The following is a 22,697-nucleotide window of genomic DNA, read 5'->3' on the forward strand; positions in this document are numbered from 1 at the left end:
ACAAACCAAGTTCGTGACAAAGTAATTTTTGTTGTTACTTGTAACTGTACTGAAGTAAAATCAACTAATTTTGGACCCAAGCCCGAATAATTGTTGACAAGAAAATAGACACCATGTAAATTATTTTGTAGTCTAATAAACCTAACTTGCCCAGTCATGACATTTGAAGTTATTTATGACCAGACCAGTTGCAGAAGTGCAAACAAATTTGCCTCAACCCCCCCGCCCCCCCTCGCCACCGTTCTATGGGTGACGAGGGTCCAAGTCAAGGCACCTTGATTACTGTGATACTTGATTTTGGCTTAGACTATTCTCCGGACAGGAGGGAAACTAGGGTATTTTGTATTTTGTCCTCCTATATATATATATATATATATATATATATATATATATATATATATATAATTTTGTTAAAAAATATTTTGTATTTCCGGAAACCTCTTCTTTTATGAAAAAAAAAAAAAAGTCTCCATTCTCCACTTTTGAGGAATTCAGTCATTTTTTGACCAACTTAGAAACAAACATGGGGGATAATCCCCCCCCCCCCGTCAGGCCATCCCTGCATGCATGCACTCTCTCTCTGGCCACTTGATTAATTTTCCCTATACTCCCTTGAGGGCTTAAATCTCAGGGTTGGTTGGAGTTTATTTTTTTTATGCTGGGAAGAAGGAATCAAATGCTACAAGCCTGCAAATTGTTCTCTCCAAGAGAAAATAAAAACAAGATAACAGCAAGCCAAATTCAAGATCCGTTCATTTCGAGATTGCTGGACACATTGTGTTTAAAAGGCTGGAGGTCATAGGCAGTAGGTAATAAAGACAGAAGAAGACACTTCCAGAGTTGACCTGTTGCATACATTATGAATTGATAGAAACAGTTAACTCCTGCATCAGAGAGTTGGACAGAAAAGGGAAGAGAGTTATGCTGCTAAGTGGGTGCTAAACGCCCTCCGCAGTGGTGGAGGGATGCATGCAGACAGTTCAGAGGAGCAGTGACCACTGAAGTAGCAATAGAAAAGAGATACATATGCACTGATGCGGCAAAGAGATAGAGGTTTAATGGAGCCAGTAAGAGGAGGAGACTTTTTTGAGATGAAGAGCCATTGACTTCACCTTGCTGAGGAGAGTTGTATGTGGGGAGCCTCCCCACACATGAGAGTTATACTCTACACAGGCTAGAATAAAATCCATGTATAAAGTCAACAGCTGTGCAGGGGTAAAAAAAGACATGGAGTCGTCTTAGCACACCTAATCACTTGGAAGCAGAATTTACAAGAGAGGTAATATGATCTTTCCAAGTTAAATTCCGAGAAAATGAAACCCCAAATATGTTCAAAGATGGTGCAGGATTGAGTTGTGTATTGTTAAAAATTTGAGGATATTCCTGTAGTAGATTCTGACCTGTCGAAAGATGTAAGAACAGAGTTACTGACGAATTAAAAACAACAGGACTACTTTTACCACAATCAGAGATATGAGCCAGGTTAGACATTAACAGTCCCATGTCCTCATCCCTTGTTTGTTGAAGTAACTGCTGAGAAGGATGCTGCAGAAACCGAATGGAAAGGTGAAGGGTGGAATCATCAGCATATGAGTGGATAGGGTTAGGTTTACAACTTAGGTCATTGATGATTAAAAGTAAGAAAGTTGGTGATAGGACAAAGCCCTGTCGAACACCACCATTGATAACTCTGAGAGAACAGTGATGGCCGTCTGCAACAGCAGTTATACAATGACTAGAATAAAAGCTAGAGGTGAAGGCACAGACAGAAGGATAGAAAGAGTAAGAGGGCAATTTGGAAATTAGATATTTATGCCAGACTCGATCGAAAGCCTTTGAGATGTCAATTGCAATAGCAAAGCTTTCGCCAAATTCCCTTAAAGAGGGTGACCAGGAATTTGAAAGCAAGGTGAGAAGTTAGCTAGTGGAGCATTGCTGGCGCAACCCATACTGATGATCGGAAAGAAGGATATGAAAACAATGGTGCTTTACTTTTTATTATTTATTGAAGAATACACCCGAAAACTTTAGAAATACAGGATGTTAAAGCAGTTGGGCGATAGTTAGGGGGCTGGGAATGGTCACCTTTCTTCGGGACAGGCTGAATGAGAGCAAATTTCCAGCAGGAAGGAAAGGTACAAGTTAACAGAAAAAGGTCAAAGAGTTTAGGTAGGGTGTAAGCCTAGAAGCACAGCTCTTGAGGACAACAGGAGAGACCCATCAGGTCCATATGCCTTCTTAGTGCAGAGGCCATTGATGGGAAAAAAAAAAAAAATCAACTGAAGGCGTTTTAATGTCCTCAATGAGGAAGTCAGAGGGTGGGGAGAGGAGTGATGGAGGAAAAGCAACAGAATCATTTAACGTTGAAATGGAGAAAGTCATAGCTATGAGTTCTACGTTATCAGTAGAAGGAACAGATACAAAACCCTAAGAGTGGAAAAGTGGAGGGAAGGATAATAAAGAAAACTTGTTAGAAAATTTTTTCGCAAGATGCCAGAAGGAGCAGGAAGAATTTGAGTTGGAGATTTCAGAGCATTTAGTACAAATGAAATTATTCTTAGCAGAGCAAAAGATAGACTTTTAGCATGATTCTGAGCAGAAACATAAAAGAGATTAGAGTGGATTAGCTCGGGTACCCTTTGAATGCCTGCTCCTTATTGCGAAGGGCATTAGGACAAGCATTATTGACCGAGTTTTTTCTTCTTGCATTAGTTACAGGATAAGGGAAAGGAATGTGTGAATCCATGCCGTAGAAAATCACCTCCGTAATGTGCAAGGCACACACAGATGGGTCTCGTCTATGGACGCAATAATCCACGGGTGTACATTGACAAAAGCTGTTTTGAATATTTCATGTGATTTTTATACATTTTTGGTGCCTGAATTAAAAACTGAAAAACATTTTTCTCCATCGCATAACATTTTTTTCAAAAAACATTTAGTTTTCGTTTTCAGTTATAGTTTTGTCATTTTTCACTAGATTATTATATACGTTATCTTATTACAATGATATGTTTGAATTTAGTACTTTCTAATATGAAAATCCGTGTTTAAAACAACACAATTATTTTATTTGATAACAGGCCAGAATATGGCTGGTACACAACACGGTGATGAGTCACACCAGTATCGGGGAACAGCAAACATATCTCATTATGACTCAGTTGACTAGTGCATTTGTGATTTTCTTTCAGCGGAAATTATATATATATATATATATATATATATATATATATATATATATATATATATATATATATATATATATATATATATATATATATATATATATATATATATCACAGTGTATTGAAAATGACGGTGTTTTACTGAAGAAGTAGTGATATTCATTGTTTGTTTTTCTTTACAGATAAATTTAAATTCTGTTGTATTGTTAACGATCATATGGCGTCTACAGGTTGTGAAACCAGTCAGGATCTTTTTTACTACATTTGTGGAAAATTTGTTGTGAAAAAAACGGAGACAAACCATAACAAATTTGAAAAAAAAATAAAAAGAAACTTCTTACGTCCACTTTTGAATAAAACTGGTGACCAGGAAAAAAAGTGGGCCCCTCACAGTGTGTGCTCTGTTTGTGTCGAGGAACGAAGACAAATGGACAAAAGGTAAAAAGAAGGCTCTTGCTTTTGGTATTTCGATAATACAGAGGAACCCCCAAATAATCGAAATGATTATTTTTTTCCTGCAAAATTCAAGGCTATAACAAGAAGAATCAGGAAACAAAAAATGATTTATCCTCATCTTCCATCAACAAGAAGACCTGTACTAATGGACTTGATTTACAAATCCCTACTCCACCTGACAGTATTGGTCATGTTGAAACACTCAGAGGAAGATAGTGCTGCAGTAGACGATGAAGTACTGTATTTGTCCCAACGTGTTCAAACAATAAGTCACACAATTCTCTCAGGATGAAGTTAATGATTTAGTAAGAGACCTCGGTCTCCATAAAGATGCTGCAGAGCGCTTGGGATCCTGATTAAAACTGAAAACTTATTATATCCGTACACAACTTTCTCTTGGTACCGAAATAGAGAAAAAGAGTTTGCACCATATTTCAACAAAGATGGATCCTTGGTTTACTGCAGTGGCGTTAGTGGCCTAGTGCAGAAACTTGGTAGAGATTATAATACAGAAGAATGCAGACTATCTAAAGTTTCATCTAAAAGAAGCCTGGAAGGAAAACTTCTTTAAAATGATGACGAATATGCATCAGTACCTGTTGCTCACTCTGTGCATTTAAAAGGAACCTACCAGAATTTGGCAAAGCTTCCGGAGAAAAATCAGGTACATGATTATCGGTGGTTCATATGAGGGGACCTGAAAGTTGCTTGTCTCTTACTTGGTCAGCAGTATACAAAAGTCCCATGTATTCTCTGTGCATGGTACAGCAGAGCCGAGGATATCCAGTGCGTTCGGAAAGAATGGTCAAATACAAAAAAAATTATAGCTTGGTGCCTGAAACATCATCAGACCAAGCTGATGAATAAAGATAAAGGGCTGCTTCCACCGCTTCATATTATGCTTGGATTAATGAAGCAGTTTGTCAAAGCCATATCAAAAGATGGAGCCTGTTTTATGTATTTGTGCCAGATGTTCCTTCGTCTGTCCGAAGGTAAATTGAAACAGGGTGTGTTTACTGGACCTGATAATAGAAAACTGATTTCTGATGCAGAATTTGACCGTGCGATGAAAGACCTTGAACAAGAGGCTTGGGTATCACTGAAAAAAGTAATTTTTAAGTTTTTAGGTAGCAATAATGATCCAAATTAAAAAGAAATTGTGAGAAATTTATTGGTCAAGGTTACGAAGCTGGGTTGTAACATGAATCTCAAAGTTCACTTTGGATTGACATTTGGAATTTTCCCTCCAAAATCGTGGATTGGTGAATGAAGAACAGGGTGACAGATTCCATCTGGATATCAAGGACATGGAAAGAAGGTACCAGGGAGGTTGGGATGTGAGTATGGTGGCAGACTACTGCTGGATGATTCATGGAGACGCACCAAAAAAAAAAAAAAAAAAAAAACTGTATAAATGACTGATCACCAAACAAAGTTTTGGAGCAAAAAAAAAAAAGTTACAAAGACTAGAGAAGTTATATGTGAGTCACTGAATTTATACTGTCATTTCCTTTATGTATATGTTTAAAAAATCACACTGATTTCATATTTTCATTTTCAGTTAAATTAGAACATTATTGTATTGAACGAGTGAAATTTACAATTTGCTGTGGTGTTTAATTCTTGTTAATTTTCTAATAAAATGTGATGTGATGGAAACATTCTAATTTTTTATTGTTCATAAGTTTAATAAAAAAAAATAACTTCTCACAGAAAAATAATAATGGCCTTAATTTTGCAGGCATATGATCATAATCATTCCAGGGAAGATAAAAGAATTACTGCCTGAGGGCCTCCCAATAAGCAGTCCGAAAATGCCAAAGCCACTGCTACTTGCGACGCAAGGCTTACTGGAGTCATATAACAGGTTAAAATGATAAAGTTGTGATTGGAGGAGTCCACTGGAGAGAAAAGATTAATAGCATAAGCAGTGGGACTAGGTGTAAGGAAAAGGTCGGGTATATTGAACTCTTTCCAAGACAGGCAGGGATATGGGTAGGGTGATGCGCAAGCAGCTCTAGGTCATTAAGGATGGAAAAGATGTAGGGTTTTTTGGATTAGCAAAAGGGGAGGAGAGGCAAAGGTCATGGTGAACATTGAAATCACCTAGAGATTTCAAAGAAAGGAGAAACTGATAGGATGTGTTCCATCTTAGAACTAAGATGGTCAAAGAATTATTACCTTGCCCGAACAAAGTCCGGCGAGGTTTGGTTTTTGGTCGTTTGTTTGTTTGTTAGCAACAGTACAGAAAAACGGCAGAATGATATTACGTGAAACTTTAAAGGTATGTGGGCACTGGTCCCAAAAGAAAGTGGTTTAATTTTGGAGGTAATCGAGAAACCCTGAAAGATCAAACTCAAGGCCACGGATTTTCAGAGGGCTATATCTTGAGACCGGATGAAGATAGAGATATTTTCTAGTATCGACATACATGAACTCCCATATGGGCTTTCATATGGCGCCAAGACCTTTGGCCTTGAGTTACCTTGAAAGGTCAAACTCAAGATCATGGATATTCAGGAGACTATAACTCAAAACTAGTCACAGATAGATATTTACTGTTATCAAAATATAGAAAGTCCAATGTGGGCTTTTAGTTGGAACCATGGCTGTTGGCTTCACATGACCCTGAGAGTCACAGTTATTCAGGGGGCTATAACTCGAAACTTGTTGAAGATAAGGATCACCATCATCATCATCATCCGGACCTCCTTTCCCACCCAAGGGCAGGGAGAGGAGTAGCAATGTCCAGACAGCTCAAAATTGCCCAATCCAATGGGCCACGCTTCCATTCACTCATCATTCAAGCCCCCGGAATCCTGGCTCTATCGGATATGCCAAAAACATTCACCACGTTCTGTAGCTTCACATAATCGTATCCGACAGAGTCAATCCAAACGCTGCCACGTTAAAAAGGGGTGCCAAAAATCCCAGATCATGCACTTCTCCTCACAAAATTCATCCAGCCAGCTCGATCTCCTGTCAGTTCCCTAGCCTCACCGACTTCCACACCTCTATTCCTCACACATTCATCCACCACATCTCTCCACCTTCTCCTTGGCCTACCTCGCCTCCTCCCTTCTTCGAATTCGCTCATATATACCTTCTTCACTACTCTATTGTTATCCATTCTCTCCACATGACCATACCATCTCAGTACACTCTCTTCAATTCTGGCGTCCACAGACTTCCTCACTCCGCATCTTTCACGAATCACATTATTTCGTATCCTATCCACCCTCTGTACTCCACATACATTCCTCAGCAGTCCCATCTCCACTGCTCTTACTCTTGACTTTTCATTTTCATGCCACACCATAGTCTCACATCCATATGTTAAAGTTGGTACTAACACTCTTTCATGTAAGCCTCGTGCAGCTGCAACACTAAAGCCTCTGTTTCTTATCAAGGCCTTCATTGCACCAGCTACTTTTCTTCCTTGTGTCACTCTACTTTCAACTTCTTTTGAACATTTTCCTCTCTTTTCTATCACTGTACCCAGGTATTTGAACTCTCTCACCAATTCCAGTCTCTCTCCATTCACTGTTACATTGCACTGGGAGTCACCTTCTCTCTCAATAACCATCACTTTACTCTTTTCTACATTTACTGTCAAGGAATGACGCAAACAGACATCAGCAAAACTCTGCACTAGCCTACCAAGTTCTTGTCCGGTACTTGCAAGGAGTACTGCATCATCAGCATACAACAAATTTGAGTTATTCCATCCATCATCATTCATTACCAATGCCATCCCTCTCTCCATTACTAGTGTTTTCACTTCTCTCATCACCCTATCCATATGTACATTGAACAACCATGGGGACATCACACAACCTTGTCACACGCCCACACTGATCGTGAACCATTCACTTAGGTGCCTTTAACCCTGACACATGCTTCACTACCATCAAAAAAACTCTTGACGGAAACTAGCAGCTTACCTTCTACACCGTAAATGCGTAAAACTTTCCACAATCCTTCTCTGTCCACTTTGTCATATGCTTTTTCTAGATCCATGAATGCCATAAACACCTTATAGTCCTTCTCACAAGCCTTCTCTACTATCTGTCTTACTGCAATTAATTGATCCACACATCCTCTGCCACTCCTAAAGCCACCCTGATCATCACTCACTAGGACTTCTGATATCTCTCTTACTTTCTCTATAATAATTCTTCCATATACCTTCCCTACTACACTCAGTAAGCTTATGCCACGATAATTCTTGCACTCACTTCGTTCACCTTTATTTTTGTACAGGGGTACAATCACAGCCTTTTTCCACTCTGCAGGCACAGTTTCACTCATCCATGCCCTCTTACATATCTCCAACAAGCACTTCATTCCATTCTCTCCACCACATTTAAGCATCTCTGAATACACCTCATCAACCCCAGCTGCTTTCCCATTTTTCAACCGCTTCACAGCACTCTTCATCTGTGTGAGTGTCACGTCTCCTGGCACTGCATTCCTTCTCTGCACACCCCCAAAACCAATCATGTTTACAGCTGCTCTGCTCTCTCTATCCCCATTCATCAGGCTTTCAAAATATTCTTTCCATCTGGTCCTTACTTCATCTCCATGGGTTAATAATCTACCACCTGCATCCTTCACACCACCCCATTCCTTTCCACTTTCACTTCTACATTTCCGCACCTCTTTCCAGAATAACTTTCTATTTTCAGAGTAGTCTCATTCATTTTTCTTCCTATATCCTCATTTACCTCCTTCTTTTTCCTCTTCATTAGTCTTTTTACGTGCTTCTTGCTCTCAATATATTCAGTTCTTATTTCAACTGAACCCCTATCCTGTAACCATTTTAGTCACTTCTTCCTCTTTTCCTCCACCGCTCTCTTTACCTCCTCATCTCACCATGCCGTTCCTTTCTTCTTTGTTGTTACTCTTGCCACACCACACACTGCTTTAGCATTCCTAACTGAGCAATCCATATATGCATTCCACAGTCTGTCCAGATAAGGATACTTACTATTATCAGAATGGTGGAAGTCTCTTATGGGCTTTAATTTGACACCATGACCTTTGACCTTGAGTGACCCTGAAAGGTCAAATGCATGATCACGGATTTTCAGAGGGCTATAACTTGAAAAAGGTTGAAAAAAAAAAAATTGGTCTCGGGCAAGGTTTGTTGTGCCTGGCACCACTTGTTCATAGTAGAATTAGGGGATAAGTAAACAACACATAATATAATCAGCTAATGACAAGACAGCCGAAGCTAGAGAGTAGAGGATTCAGAAGATCCAAATTCAGCAAGACAAGAGCAAGATATGTTGTTGCGTACATGTATATGACAGCCGCCTTTGGCTTTGAAATGAGTATAGAGAAAGTAGTAGAAGCAGAGAAGTATTTGCTATCAGTCACCTCAGACACCTGACAGTAAGTGAGAGAAGGTGAGAGTTAGAGGAAGATAGATGGTGTTTATGAGATAAAATTAGAAGAAAAGTTACGAATGTTGCAGAATTTAAAAAGTGAATCAGACAGTGGTTCCAAGCATCTTTCTTGGCCGCCACCCAGAGAGGGACGGATAGTGGGAGCTTTGATGGCCACCTTCCCCGGGGGACTCGGCGGCTAGGTGTTGCGATTTTTTTTTCTTCCTTTTTATAGGACGTATAGTGTGTAATTTGCATGTAGTTTGGTGTTGACATTTGCAGGGACTGTATAGGAGAGTATTCTGGCCTACTCTCTGTGTTACTGGATCTGAAAAAGTACATCAAAAGGGTATGATCAGAGGCTAGCCCTGTGGGAAGATGAAATGGGAGCTCCAGCTCATCCTGTCATCAGCTTTCAATCCATCTTGGGATTAATCCCCTGTTCGACTGGTGCTAACAGTCTACTCCTAATGCTACTCAGGATAGAACGGTTGGTCACCAACTAAAAATGTTTGAGCTACTGACGGACAATAAGGTTGGATTGATAGACATGGATGCGTAGGAAATCAGAAATAAACAGACAGATAGAAGGATTGATAGATATTCTGATATATCTTACCTTATCTCTCTACCTCGTTCGTAGTCTCTCCTTTTCCTCCCAAACACATCGCTGTCATACACTGTCTTATTCTCCCCTACCTGTCTCTTTATCTGGTTCACGGTCTCACTCTCCCTTTCACCCCACCCTCATCTCCTTCTCTTGCACTCTCTCTGTCAGTCTTTTACTCTCCATTTGCTCCTTTATACTTTACCCCATCACCATTTTTTATACTGAATTTTTATTTTGAACATTCTTGATGTTTGAACCACTTTTTTTCAGTTTCCTGATAGCGGTTCAAAGAGGGAAGGTAGGCTGTTTTATTGAAATTCCTTAGCACAACTATTTTTCACCTTACATGAAAATGTGCGGTGAAACTATTTTAAAATTAAACATTGGAGGTAAGAGTAGAAGCAGACACCACAAGGCGCTCATCCGCGCGCTTATATCCATATTTAGGCGTTTGAGCCAATGGCAGGTATTCGCCCACTATCCTGGTATGCAAGGTCACTAAATCATCCAAGTTGTCCCAGTCATCTCATTTAGACGTTACCCTTGGCATTCATTTTACTTATCAAACTACGGCAAGTGAATAGACACCTGAAGTTAGCAGCAACTAGTGCCCTCATCAGGATTCGAACCTTGGCACTACTGGTCCAGCAGCTTCTAACAGTGCTACCTCTTTTGCCACCGTGGTTTTATCTTCTGAAATTCTGGCAGTTTGGTTGTATACCTACATCATTTCTATCCTTTATGACCTAGAGCAGCTTGTACAGCATCCTACCCATATCCCTGACTAGTTGGAAGGGAGTTCCAAAATACCTGACCTATTTCTCACAACTAGTCTTTCCGCTCACTCTCTTAATCCTTTCTCTTCATTGTGCTCCTCCAGTCACAACCACATCACCTTAGCCTGTTTTATCGCTCCAGTAAGGCCTTGGACCCTCCCAAGAAACGACGATTGTGGCACTTTGGAACTGCTGATTGAGAAGTTCCCAGTCAGTACTTCTTTGATTTTCATGACTGAGAGCCATCTAAGTGTGCATCGCACATTATGAAGGTTATTCTCTTGGGTTTGGAAACATACAAATCTTTCTAATATCCTATGACTAATGTAAAAAAGCCTTGGTTTAATCACGTTGTTCTAATGGTATCCACAGCAAGGAGATGACCTGTAAAATGTACCGGAGCCAACCCACCCCTGAATCACATCCTTTTTAATGTTTCTGGCCAGAATCGTGCTAAATCTGTTTTTTTGCTGTGCTAAATATAATTTCATCTGTACTAAATGTTCTCAACTTTCCAACCCGAATTCTTCCCCCTCCTTCTGGCACCTTGCCAAAAAGCTTTCTAACAACTTTACCTCATCATCCTTCTCTCCTCTATTCTACTCTGATGACTCTGTAGCTATTTTTTCTACCGATAAAGCAGATCTCGTCGCTCAGACTTTCTCCTCTAATTCAACCTTAGACGATTCCGGTGCTGTCCCTCCATCACTTCCCCCCTCTGACTTCCTCTTAGCTGACTATAAAATTTCTTCAGCTGATGTATTTTCTGCCATCACTGGCCTCAATACTAATAAGGTATATGGGCTTGATGGAGCCCCTCCTGTTGTCCTCAAGAACTGTGCTTCTGTCCTTATACCCTGCCCAGGTAAACTCTTTCACCTTTGTCCGTCAACTTGTACCTTTCCTTCTTGCTGGAAGTTTGCTCTCATTTAGCCAGTCCTAAAGAAGGATGACCATTCTCAACCTTCTAACTATCGCCCAGTTACTCTAACAGCCTGTGTCTCAAAATTTTTCGAGTCTATTCTTAACAGAAAAATTTTAAAACATCTTTCCTATCACAACCTTCTTTCTGATCGTCAGTATGGGTTCTGTCAGGGACACTCCACTGGCAATCTTCTCATCTACCATTCAGACTCCTGGTCATTCTCCCTTCGGAACTTTGGCGAAAGCTATATCATTGCACTTGACATCTAAGAGGCTTTCAGTCGATCTTTAATATCCAAGCTACCCTTTTACTTTTTCTGTCCTTCTATCTGTGCCTTGATTGTTAGTTTTCATTCTGGCCATTCTAGAGCTACTATTGTAGAGGGCCATCGTTCTTCTCGTACAGTTATGAATAGTGGTGTTCCTCAGGGTTGTTCTATAACTAGATCTCTTCTACACTGTACAGAAATGACATCCTAAACTGTACATCTTACCCTGTCCTCTCATACTGGTGATTCCACCGTTCACTATACCATTCACTTCTCGCAGTGAACAAACACGGGATAAGGCAATGGCACACCTAATGTCAGATTAGCTTATATCTCCAATTGAAGGGAAAGTAATCTTTTTGTTTTTAATGCATCTGAACCCCAGTAATTGTATCTTTCGACCAATCAAAATCTTCAGCAGGAGTATACTCTAAATTGTATCAATACCAAGCTAAATCCTACGTCCTATTTGGACTTTTTATTTTTCATTCTTTCGGGATTTTGCTTGGAAAATTCATATTATCTTTCCTGCAAAATCTGCTTCTAAGAGATTAGATTTGCCAACCCGACTCTGTGCACCCTTTACCTATACATGGGTGTTGACCTTATACAAGGGTTTCGCCCCTGAGTAGAGTACGTCTCTCATGTATGGGGAGGTTCCCTACATACAGCTCTTCTCAACGCGGTGGAGCCTCATAGAGTCAAAGGCTTGTCTCATTAACCATCTTCTTACTGGATCCTTTCAACCTCTGTCTCTTTGCTGTACCACTGTACTTGTATCTCTTTTCTATCCCTACTACAGTGGTCACTACTCTGCTTTGTTGGCTTGCATTCCTCATCCACTAATGAGGGTACATAACACCTGCCATACAGCAAACTCACTTCCTTTTTCTGTTCATTTCACTAATGCAAGGGATAACTATTACTCCCAGTTCTTTATGTACGCAACTGGTCAGCCCTGGAACTGTCTTCCCCTGTCTGTATTTCCTAGTGTCTATGACCTCCAGCCTTTTAAACAAAATGTGTCTAGGCATCTGTAGATGAACAAATCTTGAATTTGGCTCTGTTATTTTTTTTTTTCATAGACTGAACCGTCTTGTGGGCTCTGGCCTTTGATTCCTTCTTCCGTGCATTAAAAACTATTATCTTTCATCGTTTTCGTCGTCATCATTATTATCAGGAACAGGTAATTCTTATTTTTATTCATCAGCATTTTTGTACATCCATCATCATCATTATTATCATCATCACTACCATCAGTTTCATCAAGTTCATCGTCATATTCATCATCGTATTTCTGTTCCCAGTACGAAACAAAAGCATTCTGGGGGGCGAATGGTAATGGCCCATCAAAATATGTTGTTGGCTAAACACAAATTTAATAATAAACTCTACGGAATTCAGCCACCATGTAAAAAATAAACAAATACTTTCGGGGGCAGACTGTTGTTCGTCCCCCAAATATGTTGTTGGCTAAGGTACAGGTTACCGACAAACCAAATTCGAAGCTGATATATTTTAGTAACAGATACAGACACACACACACAGACATACAGACATAAACTATATCACCTCGTCTTGCTAAAGGCAGGCAATAAAAATTCTCAAAAAGTTACGAAATTCAGTCACCACGTTGCACTGAATGGCAATCCTTATTAAACTGAGGAAAAACATTCTCCGAATGCAGCCTCCGAATATGTTTTTGGCTAAGGTACAAGTTCCCTACAAACCATATTTGATGACGAGATATTTTTGCAAATGATAGCCTACACACACAGACGCACACTGACAAAGACTACATTGATTTGCCTTGCTAAAGTGTGAAATAAAAAATCGCAAAACTATGAAATTCATTCACCGCGTTTCACACACAAAGAAGGTTATCCATATTTGAAAATGTATGGAAGCTGACATTCGGTGATCTTTGATCAGATCCTCATCAATTGCTATAGACTTCTGCACAACCACTTAGTTGCTATTTCTTGAATGTTTTGTAAATATTCGTCCACAGCATTTCGAAATATTTTGGCAGTAGATACATACCTACAAAGAGACATACAGACACACATCGACAAAAACTATATGGCCTCGCCTTACTAAAGGCGGTCAATAATAACGGGATATGTAGGATCCTGTGCATACAACCTTCCCACCTGAAATCACCTGGAGGCAGCATAAACAACATAAAAAAGGGTTATATATTTAAAGAACTATAAATAGTAAAGGCACTGAAATGGAGTGATTTTGCCAGCGATGCTGTGATGTCTGCATCCTGTTGGGAAAAATTGCTCTCTTGAAAGTAAGATAACTTTTACGTCATTGTAAATAGGTGAAAGTCTGATGGTGCAAGATACTGCGAAAAACTAGGTGACCAATGAACTTAAATCCTCAAGGGGTACTGCAGGCGATACAGGACGCTTTGCAGAATCTCGTCCTAAGAGAACTGTTTTGCATATTACATCTTAATATCTCCATTTATATTATTTATTTCGAATTATTATCGACATAACTGGCATCAGTAATATACAGTAGGATCAAGAGATTTAATAAATACACAGACTGAGTGGTGTATATTCCCTTTCCAATGCGGCTAATCTACAATATATATATATATATATATATATATATATATATATATATATATATATATATATATATATATATATATATATATATATATATATATATATGTTAATAATAATAAAAAGTAAACGCGAGTCCTTTCTAGAAACTTATTATTCTCTTTTGCTTTGAACATACCAGTTTATTTATAATTCATGTGCATATATCGTGCCTGATAACAGGTCTGAGTGGCGACAAGTCAAAGTTAGGGAAGGAAGGGCACATGTATGGCATTTTACATCACCATTACCTGTAGCGTGGTAGTGTGGTCTGGTAGGTATGACAGACTTGACATACTTCCTAACCTTTCTCTCAACAGGTCTGAGTGGAGACAGTTTCAAGTTTGACCACCAAGGCGACGGACCAGCTCGGTACAACATAATACACTTCAAACAGGAGAGCCGGGGTAACTACGCCTGGGTCACCGTTGGTCAGTATGTGGAAGGACAACTTAAGCTTAACACGTCAGGTAAGTAAGCAGCATATTTAACTTTATTAACCGAGCTTAACACGCCGGGTAAGTAAGGAGCTTATTTAAATTTATTAATTCAGCTTTACACACTGGGTAAGCAACTAACTGATTCATCTGTATTACCTCAGGCTTAACATGTCAGGTAGGTAATCAGCTTATTTAACTTTAACTCAAGCTGATCTGATAAGTTATATGAGTACCATTTTATACAACTTATTTAACTCCATCTTAGCCAAAGTTATCATCCTGCTAGAGCTAATGTATTCTTTATATAGGGGAAAAAAGGGAAAATTCATTTTTGGCCCAATGATCATGAAACCTTTGCTTACTATTCCTGAGATTCTTAGCTTGGAAAGCCCATGTTGCCTGCCTTTAAAAGTCATTGCTCACTCTATTTATAGTAAAGAATTGCATTATTATTATTGTCAAAAACTGCACCCGTGATCAACGGTTTTGCTTCCCGTATATTACTGCAAATCACTGAAGGACGATTAGAACCGGTGAGGTAATTACAGACTGGTTACCATACTTCCATCCTCTGGGGTTCGAGCTATCTTTGCTGACTTCGCAAGTAAAGACGAATGATTGCTGATCACGTCTAACAACTGCAAATGACCGTCAAAATTTTGGAGCTTACACCTTTGTGCACTTGGTTTTCATAATACAGCTGATAGTGTCCACCTCTGGCTTCCTCAACTGCCAGTACATGGAACGTCTGTAACAGTGTGTTGTCCACACCAATGATATGAGGCTGGCAAGCTGACATCAGCTGTCTCAGTGAGTCGCCCAGCCTTTCCAGTTCCCTTTGGTGGTGAGTCGGGCACACAAAAAGGGAGGTTACCGCGGAAACACCACATTCCGTTCAAACATCCTAACGTGTGAAAGACTTGTGCCCTCATACTGATATAGTGTCGACGGTGGAGATACAAAATTTTCGGTCAGACTTAGACCCTCTTCTCATATAAACTCATATCTAAACAGGATCATTAAAACAATGATAACATGATGAAATTCTCCTGTTTCATCAATTTACAGTGACGGAATCAGCATTATGTAAATGGGTGGGCGTAATTAGGAGTGGAGTTACAGCATCTGAATTCATGCTGACTTACTATCACATTTCTAAAAATGTATTACCAAATACCTCTGTTTACAAACATGACTATAAAAAATGTAAATAACCTATAAAATACATTTTGGCAAATAAATTGTTTTTTTTTTACCAAAAATGCCCGAAACTGGGAGGTACGTCTCTTCTTGGTAAAAATTCTCAGCCCTTAAAGTCAAGCTAGAAACACTGGCTAATATATATATATATATATATATATATATATATATATACCGGGTGTCCCGTGAAGAATGGGCGTACCTGTGAAAAATGATAGTTGAGATAATTCTAAGCAAAAAAATGTTCTATCAACAGGCGTCCAGCTGTCAACCGTTACCCTGCTACAGTTATTGACCTTGTGGGTGAATTACTGTGAAGACCATTTTCACCCTAAAGGTCGTAAGTAACTGTAGATCCATAGCGGTTGAGATTTCGACACATGTTAATTGATATAATATTTTTGTCTGGAATAACCTGTGCATCATTTCCTAAGTTGATGCCCTTTCCTCCTGGGACATCCTGTATAGAACAGTTATCTTGATGGAGCTCTAAGATTCAGTGTTGATAGGTGTGATTCGAAGGTCCAAATTCAGTACAGATAAATTACTCATCACTGACTGTCTGCAGCCCCTATAGTCAACTAACGATACAGGTAAAGAAATTTGGATTTACAGTTTTCGTATCACGCTGGATGAAGTGTAGGATAAAGTGTTTATGGAAAGATACATATTTTCGTCGAGGCTTCAGATAGAATGACAAAAACAAGTCGTTTCTTCCTCATTGCCCACAGCCCTTCAGTTCAAGCTGGATGACCCGTCGCCGCCGTCCAGCGTGTGCTCCCTGCCCTGCCTCACCGGCCAGGCCAAGAAGTACGTCGAGGGGGAGTCATGCTGTTGGCACTGCTTCAACTGTTCCACATACCAGGTCAGTCTGGGTAAAATTAATGATAAATATTTTTATAGTTCCATGCCATTCTTATTGTTGTTTTAAAAGTTCAAATTACGGAGCAAAACATTCTTTCGGCACTGCACCGCTTGCCACTCTTTGCAAGTCAGTCTCAAATCTCATATATATATATATATATATATATATATATATATATATATATATATATATATATATATATATATATATACATATATATATATATATATATATATATATATATATATATATATATATATATATATATATATATATATACACCTGATTGCAAATGTTGCTACACAGGCGTTGCTTTAGTAGCTTACTCGATAAGTTACTAATACATCTGAACTACATACAATTCCAGAGGTAATATCTGAATCATTTCATGACTACAGGTAATGAGAATGTGAACAATGACTTTCAAAACCCAATGAGAGGATATTCGAGGCCCAGTATATTTTGCGAAATAAACTGTGTATCAAAATTGTTCAACTTAAAAGTTTAGCGTTATCAGTATCCAATATTGTCATCAATGTATAGAATATTTTAAGAATGATGGCCATACTACATGTCATATATTCCGTTATTCCCTTTTTTTTTTTTTTGTATTATAAACCGCAGCCTTGAAGTACTGTGCTAGTTATGTTAAGTCAGTAACTCATCAAATGTTCAAATTTCGCTTAATTTTCTAATATTCAGTTTTCTGCTCATTGTGATACAGCCATACTTTTGTTTCTATATTTTTACACATAAGTCAGATTGTTCATGTGGTGTTTCCTTAAAGTGCCCGATAAAACAGTTTTATATCATTTTGCTTTGCTGTGTTTAAGCAAAACCCATGTAGTTGTTAATGTTGATTTCCGCATATGGCATCTTAATACAGTGCTTCACGTTCTCTATGCAAACTATGTTACGAAAAAGACATAAATCAAAATCACTTGAATATAACAGAGTAACACACAAAATATACAGAGAGAAAAATGGTGACAGGAAGCCTAGTGGGTGTTTGTGTTCTGGGGTTGTGATGGTGGTATATTTCTTTTCTTATTAAGTGGGTGTATTTGTTTCTTAGTTGTTTTTTCTCTGAAATTTCATTCGTAAATCATATTTGTTATGACCATTTTAGTATTTTCTTTATATCACATTTGTGTCTCTGTCCATCCATTCATCATTCATTGCTTTGCTGTCCCATCAGTAGCGTCAGGACCCAGGGCAATGCTAGTAAATCTGGATACATGAGGCTTGAGTCATCAGTCGATTGCTCCTAAGCGGCATAATGTGAGAAGTAAATCCCCAGCTAACCCTAGGATGTAAACCCTTATAGACCACACCAGGTTGGGGCACCTGAACCGACTAGTCCACCAAGCACCTATTTCTGACTTTCCCCCCAGATCGTCAACCCCTATGACGAGACGCAATGCCTCACCTGTGACTGGGGCACCCTGCCTTCATCTGACCATCTCACCTGTAACCCCATACCTGAGGTCAGTTTTTTTTTTTTTTTATGCAAGAAAGAAGGAACCAAAGGCCAGTGGCCCGGAAACCTTTCCTTCCAAGAAAAAACAAAAACAAAAGCAATACAAAAGAGAGCCGAATTCAAGATCCGTTCATTTCGAGATGCCTGGACACACTGCGTTTGAAAGACTGGAGATCATAGGAAGTAGGAAATACAGACAGAGGGAGACAGTTCCAGAATCGAGCCGTTGCATAAAGTAAGGACTGAGAATAACGGTTAACTCTTGCATTAGAAAGATGGACAGAAAAGGGATGAGAGTTTATTGTTAGACGGGTGCTGCGCGCCCGTCGTAGAGGTGGAGGGATGTAAGCAGACAATTCAGAGTAGCAGCGACCATTGATGTAGCGATAGAAAAGAGATAAAGATGCAACAGTGTATACATCCTTTTTTTTTTTTTTAACCCATTCGGCCAGTGTTTCTCATATTTATTTCATTCCTACTGAAACTCCGCGCTTGTCATTTTAAGATGGTCTAAATCTGCCGTCTGTCCATCTTAAATACTGAGTTGTAACAATAAATGAATGCTACAATATGATGCTCGTCAGAAAAAGTGTGCGACAGAAAGCCTTTTCCTGTCAATGAGCTGCATGAAATACGTGCAATGGCAGCAAACTCTACGCCAAACTGAGGTGAAAGAACTATAGATGATTTAGTCAGCTTAAGAAGAGTCGCCTAGTACTAAAGGATTGAATGAGGGATTTAATCTAACTTCGTCAGTTCCTTTTGTCTCTCACAAACTAGTTGTAATCGCCTACAAGTAGCAATAATTAAAAGATAAGTACATGATCACATTCATGAAGTTAATCTGATCAACCACATCTCCCAGTGGACACCCCATAAACGAAGTTAGTTTCCCTATGTTACCCTCATTCTAAAGGTCTATTTCGTTAGAAAAGTATTAATAGCGTCTTGGGACAAAAGGAACCCATAAACTGAAAGGAACATGTAGAAAAACAAACCGAAAAATTAAATATTACGAAAAACAAAGCATACACGAATGCAAAAAAGGGAATGAACATCATGAATTCAGCTCTCTGTTATCTTGTTTTTATTTTTTCTTAGGAGGGAACAATCCTGTGGGCTTCTAGCCTTTGGTCCTTTCTTCCTTAGAAAAAAAACTAGGTCATTAATTGCTGTAAAACAATGTGCTGAAAAATTTAAACGATAATGGAGGTTGGTAAGTTGCAGGCCACCGAAAGTGTACTATTAACATTTTCGCTCAGAGTATGTCCCCATATTTCGTTCTTATTATCTTCTAACGATTTTGTTCAGCTTGGGAGAGGCTTCTCGAACATGAGAAGTTAGCTATAACATTCCTTAACACCTTCACTACTACGGGCTTCCCCTAAGTAGAATAAACTACAGTGTAAATACAGGGCGGCCTTCATGGATTTGGAGAAAGCATATGACAGGGTGCATAGATATGGATTGTGGAAAGTACAGTATTAAGAATACATGGAGTCGACAGGAAGTTGCTGAATGCTGTGAAGAGTATGTATGAAGGTGCTAAGACTGCAGTGCGTGTGGATAGTGAACTGAGTGAATTTTTCTCCTTGAAGGTTGGACTGAAGCAGGGATGTGTCATGCCTCCATGGCTGTTCAGTCTGCATATGGATGGAGTTATAAAAAATATACAAAGTAGGGCAGTGGATGTTGGAGCAGCCCTAGTGAGAGAGGTCAGTCTTTGGAAACTCCCTGTACTGTTGTTTGCAGATGATACTGTGTTGTTGAGTGAAAACGAAGCAGAGCTGCAAGGCTTGATGGATGAGTTTGGGAGTGTCTGTAAGAACGAAATCCGAAGGTGAATGTAGGGAAGAGTAAAGTGATGGTCTTCGAGAGAAGTGAAGTCAGTGAATGTACAGTGAGGTTGGATGATGAGGAAATGGAAAGTGTGGGTGCGTTTAAGTACTTGGGTAGTGTGATGAGTAAAGATGGAAGTTTGGAAGGTGAAGTGCTTGACAGAGTACAGCAAGGAAGAAAGGTTGCTGGTTCCTTGAGGGCAGTGATAAGAAACAGGGAAGTGAGCATGGCAGTGAAAAAGTTATTACATGATAGTGCTGTGATCCCAACTCTATGGAAGAGAAGCTTGTACCTAGCTGGAGGGACAGAAGTCAAGAGTGAGAGCAGTGGAAATGAGTTACTTGAGCATGTGGCGTCACATGGAGAGACAGACTGACAAATGAGGATGTGAAGGAGCGTTGTGGTGTGGATGTGGATGCAATAGAAAGAGTTAGGAGAAACACGTTGAGGTGGTTTGGCCACGTGGAGAGGATGGAGAGAGAGACTGGCGAGAAGAGTGTATGTGAGTGAGGTGGAGGGGGGGAGAGGGAGGGGGAGGCCATGGATGAGATGGAGGGATGGAGTGGAGAGGTATATGAGAGAGAGGGGTGTGAGCTGGGAGCAGGACAGTGAAATGGCAGAGGCCAGGGCGACATGGAGGCGATTTGTTTATGGCTACTCCTTACGGGATTAAGGCGTCTGGCAATAGATAGATAGGTGGTAAATAAAGGCCTGTAGCCAGACTTTTGGAATTGGGCAGGGGGTATTTTCTGCTGAATGTGGACTTCAATAGCAGCCGGCTGGTCATATGTCTGCTGCATGCTTGCTGTGGGGGCCTGGGTGTATTCTTAACCTCTGTTGAGAAGCAGCACAAAACTTCTGAACGGAGAATGATTGTTTTTGCACTGATATTGAACAACAGTGAGAAAGTGAACGTTTAGGCAAGTGAGAGGGCGTCCGACTCTCTCGACCTCCCCCATCCCCCTGGCTACGGGCCTGATATAGCAAGAAATATAATACAAATCGGAGTGAAGGTATTAATATTAATCCCCTCCCATGACACACAGAGACTCATTCACGCACATCCATTCGTCTGCGACCTTTTCTATTATCCTTTGTACTCCACAAGAAAGCTTGCAGATCCTCATCTACTGAGCAAGAACGTTTCCTTCAACACGAGTACCATCACTGTCACTATCACCATCGTCGTCATCATCATCATCATCAGCAGCAGCAAACCAGCACAAAAGCAGCAGAATGATCATCAACATCATCACTACCATCACCACCACTACTACTACTACCACTACCATCATTACCATGACGGTATTGCTTGTTGAGTCGGCATCAAGCTGACAGGTTGAAGCCTTTGACCTGTCACCCCCGCCATCTTGCTGTTGGATAAGATGTGCTTGGGTCAAAGATTAGTCAGGCGGACTTTCCCCGATGTTCCTCAGAGAGCTATATTCTTGGCAAAATTAGAAGTATGACAGTGTTCAGCAATAGTTCTTCACCCTGACTATTCTCATTTGCCTACAAAAAAGGCATTTCATTTCGTATTCATTTTGTTTATAAAGGCTCCAACATGCTTGCATGCACGAGCCTCAGTCACCTAACGGGAGCCATCCACGCTGCTCGATTTCTAGCGGCCTCTCCCTTCGGTCCCTGAACCCTGAGGTCACATTGTATTACCTCGTCCCAAGCCTTATCGATCTGCCTCTTGCAGCACTATCCTCAACGTTCGCACTTGTCACCCTCCGCACCAAGTTATCATCCTCCATTCTCTCCACATGCTCAAACCATTTCCATCTACCCCATCTCATCACGACACAAATACATTAGAAGTCCAGTTCCTCCTCTCATTCTTTAACTGCATTCTTATCCCCCTACCCCTTCGAGGCGTATCATTCAAGGACATATTATATATCACCATCGTCTATTATACATCCATCGAATTTGTCTTATGTCTACCTTGGCCCCATGAATATCCTCCTCCTCCTTTACTGCCAGTTTCACTATTTCACAGTTTTACACTCTCAACACATGCTGCATACAAGGGCACCTTAGCATAAAGGAAGAGCCCTCTCAGTGTCAGGAGTTGCGACAACTCCTTAAATTTCTTCCAAGCACTCCTAATCTTTGCTTACCCGGCTAGCTCCGCCTCATCTCCAGCTCACATCATTTCCCTCAAATAGGCCTAACAAAACTCCTCCACACTCTCAAGAGAGCCTCCAGCAAGACAGGTCAATTTCCTCCTGTTTACTTCTCTGTGCTCCCCTTTACACATGTGCTACCCTTTACACAGCACACACTACAAATTCAGCATTATAATGCAGCCAACATTTAATACCCCTAGCCCTCTAATGCACGTATTTATTACATACACTGCACAAAATAGAGTTATTTCCCACAGTCTTGTGGCAAACAGTGCATAGCCACATTTTTTCTGCTTGGACAGTACAGCCCCTAGCCCTGGATATCATCTCTTTTGTTTCAGCACAAAATGAAATTATAGTAGCTATTTGTTAAAATGGCTTATCTTTGGACTGGACCAGCCCTATCGCTAATTACCTACAAACTCCTAATACAAAAGCTCCACCCTTGATAACAGCGACTTACAGAGCATAACGATGATAAACAGGAGGATTCCGATGCACTGT

General features: G+C 40.0%; 1 protein-coding gene across 1 annotated transcript in view; it reads left to right on the forward strand.

Annotated features, from left to right (window-relative positions):
* Positions 1-22,697, forward strand: part of LOC145400781 (metabotropic glutamate receptor 6-like) — a 351,959-nt gene that overhangs the window by 246,885 nt on the left and 82,377 nt on the right. Inside the window, exons 10-12 of the mRNA XM_080273218.1 lie at positions 14,555-14,704; positions 16,606-16,739; positions 18,134-18,226. Coding sequence (XP_080129344.1) covers positions 14,555-14,704; positions 16,606-16,739; positions 18,134-18,226 — 377 coding nt within the window. The remainder of the gene's footprint in view (positions 1-14,554; positions 14,705-16,605; positions 16,740-18,133; positions 18,227-22,697) is intronic.

This window comes from Coenobita brevimanus, chromosome 53 (genome assembly GCF_032717465.1).
Source record: "Coenobita brevimanus isolate Jiangsu-jjx chromosome 53, ASM3271746v2, whole genome shotgun sequence".
Lineage (NCBI taxonomy): Eukaryota > Metazoa > Arthropoda > Malacostraca > Decapoda > Coenobitidae > Coenobita > Coenobita brevimanus.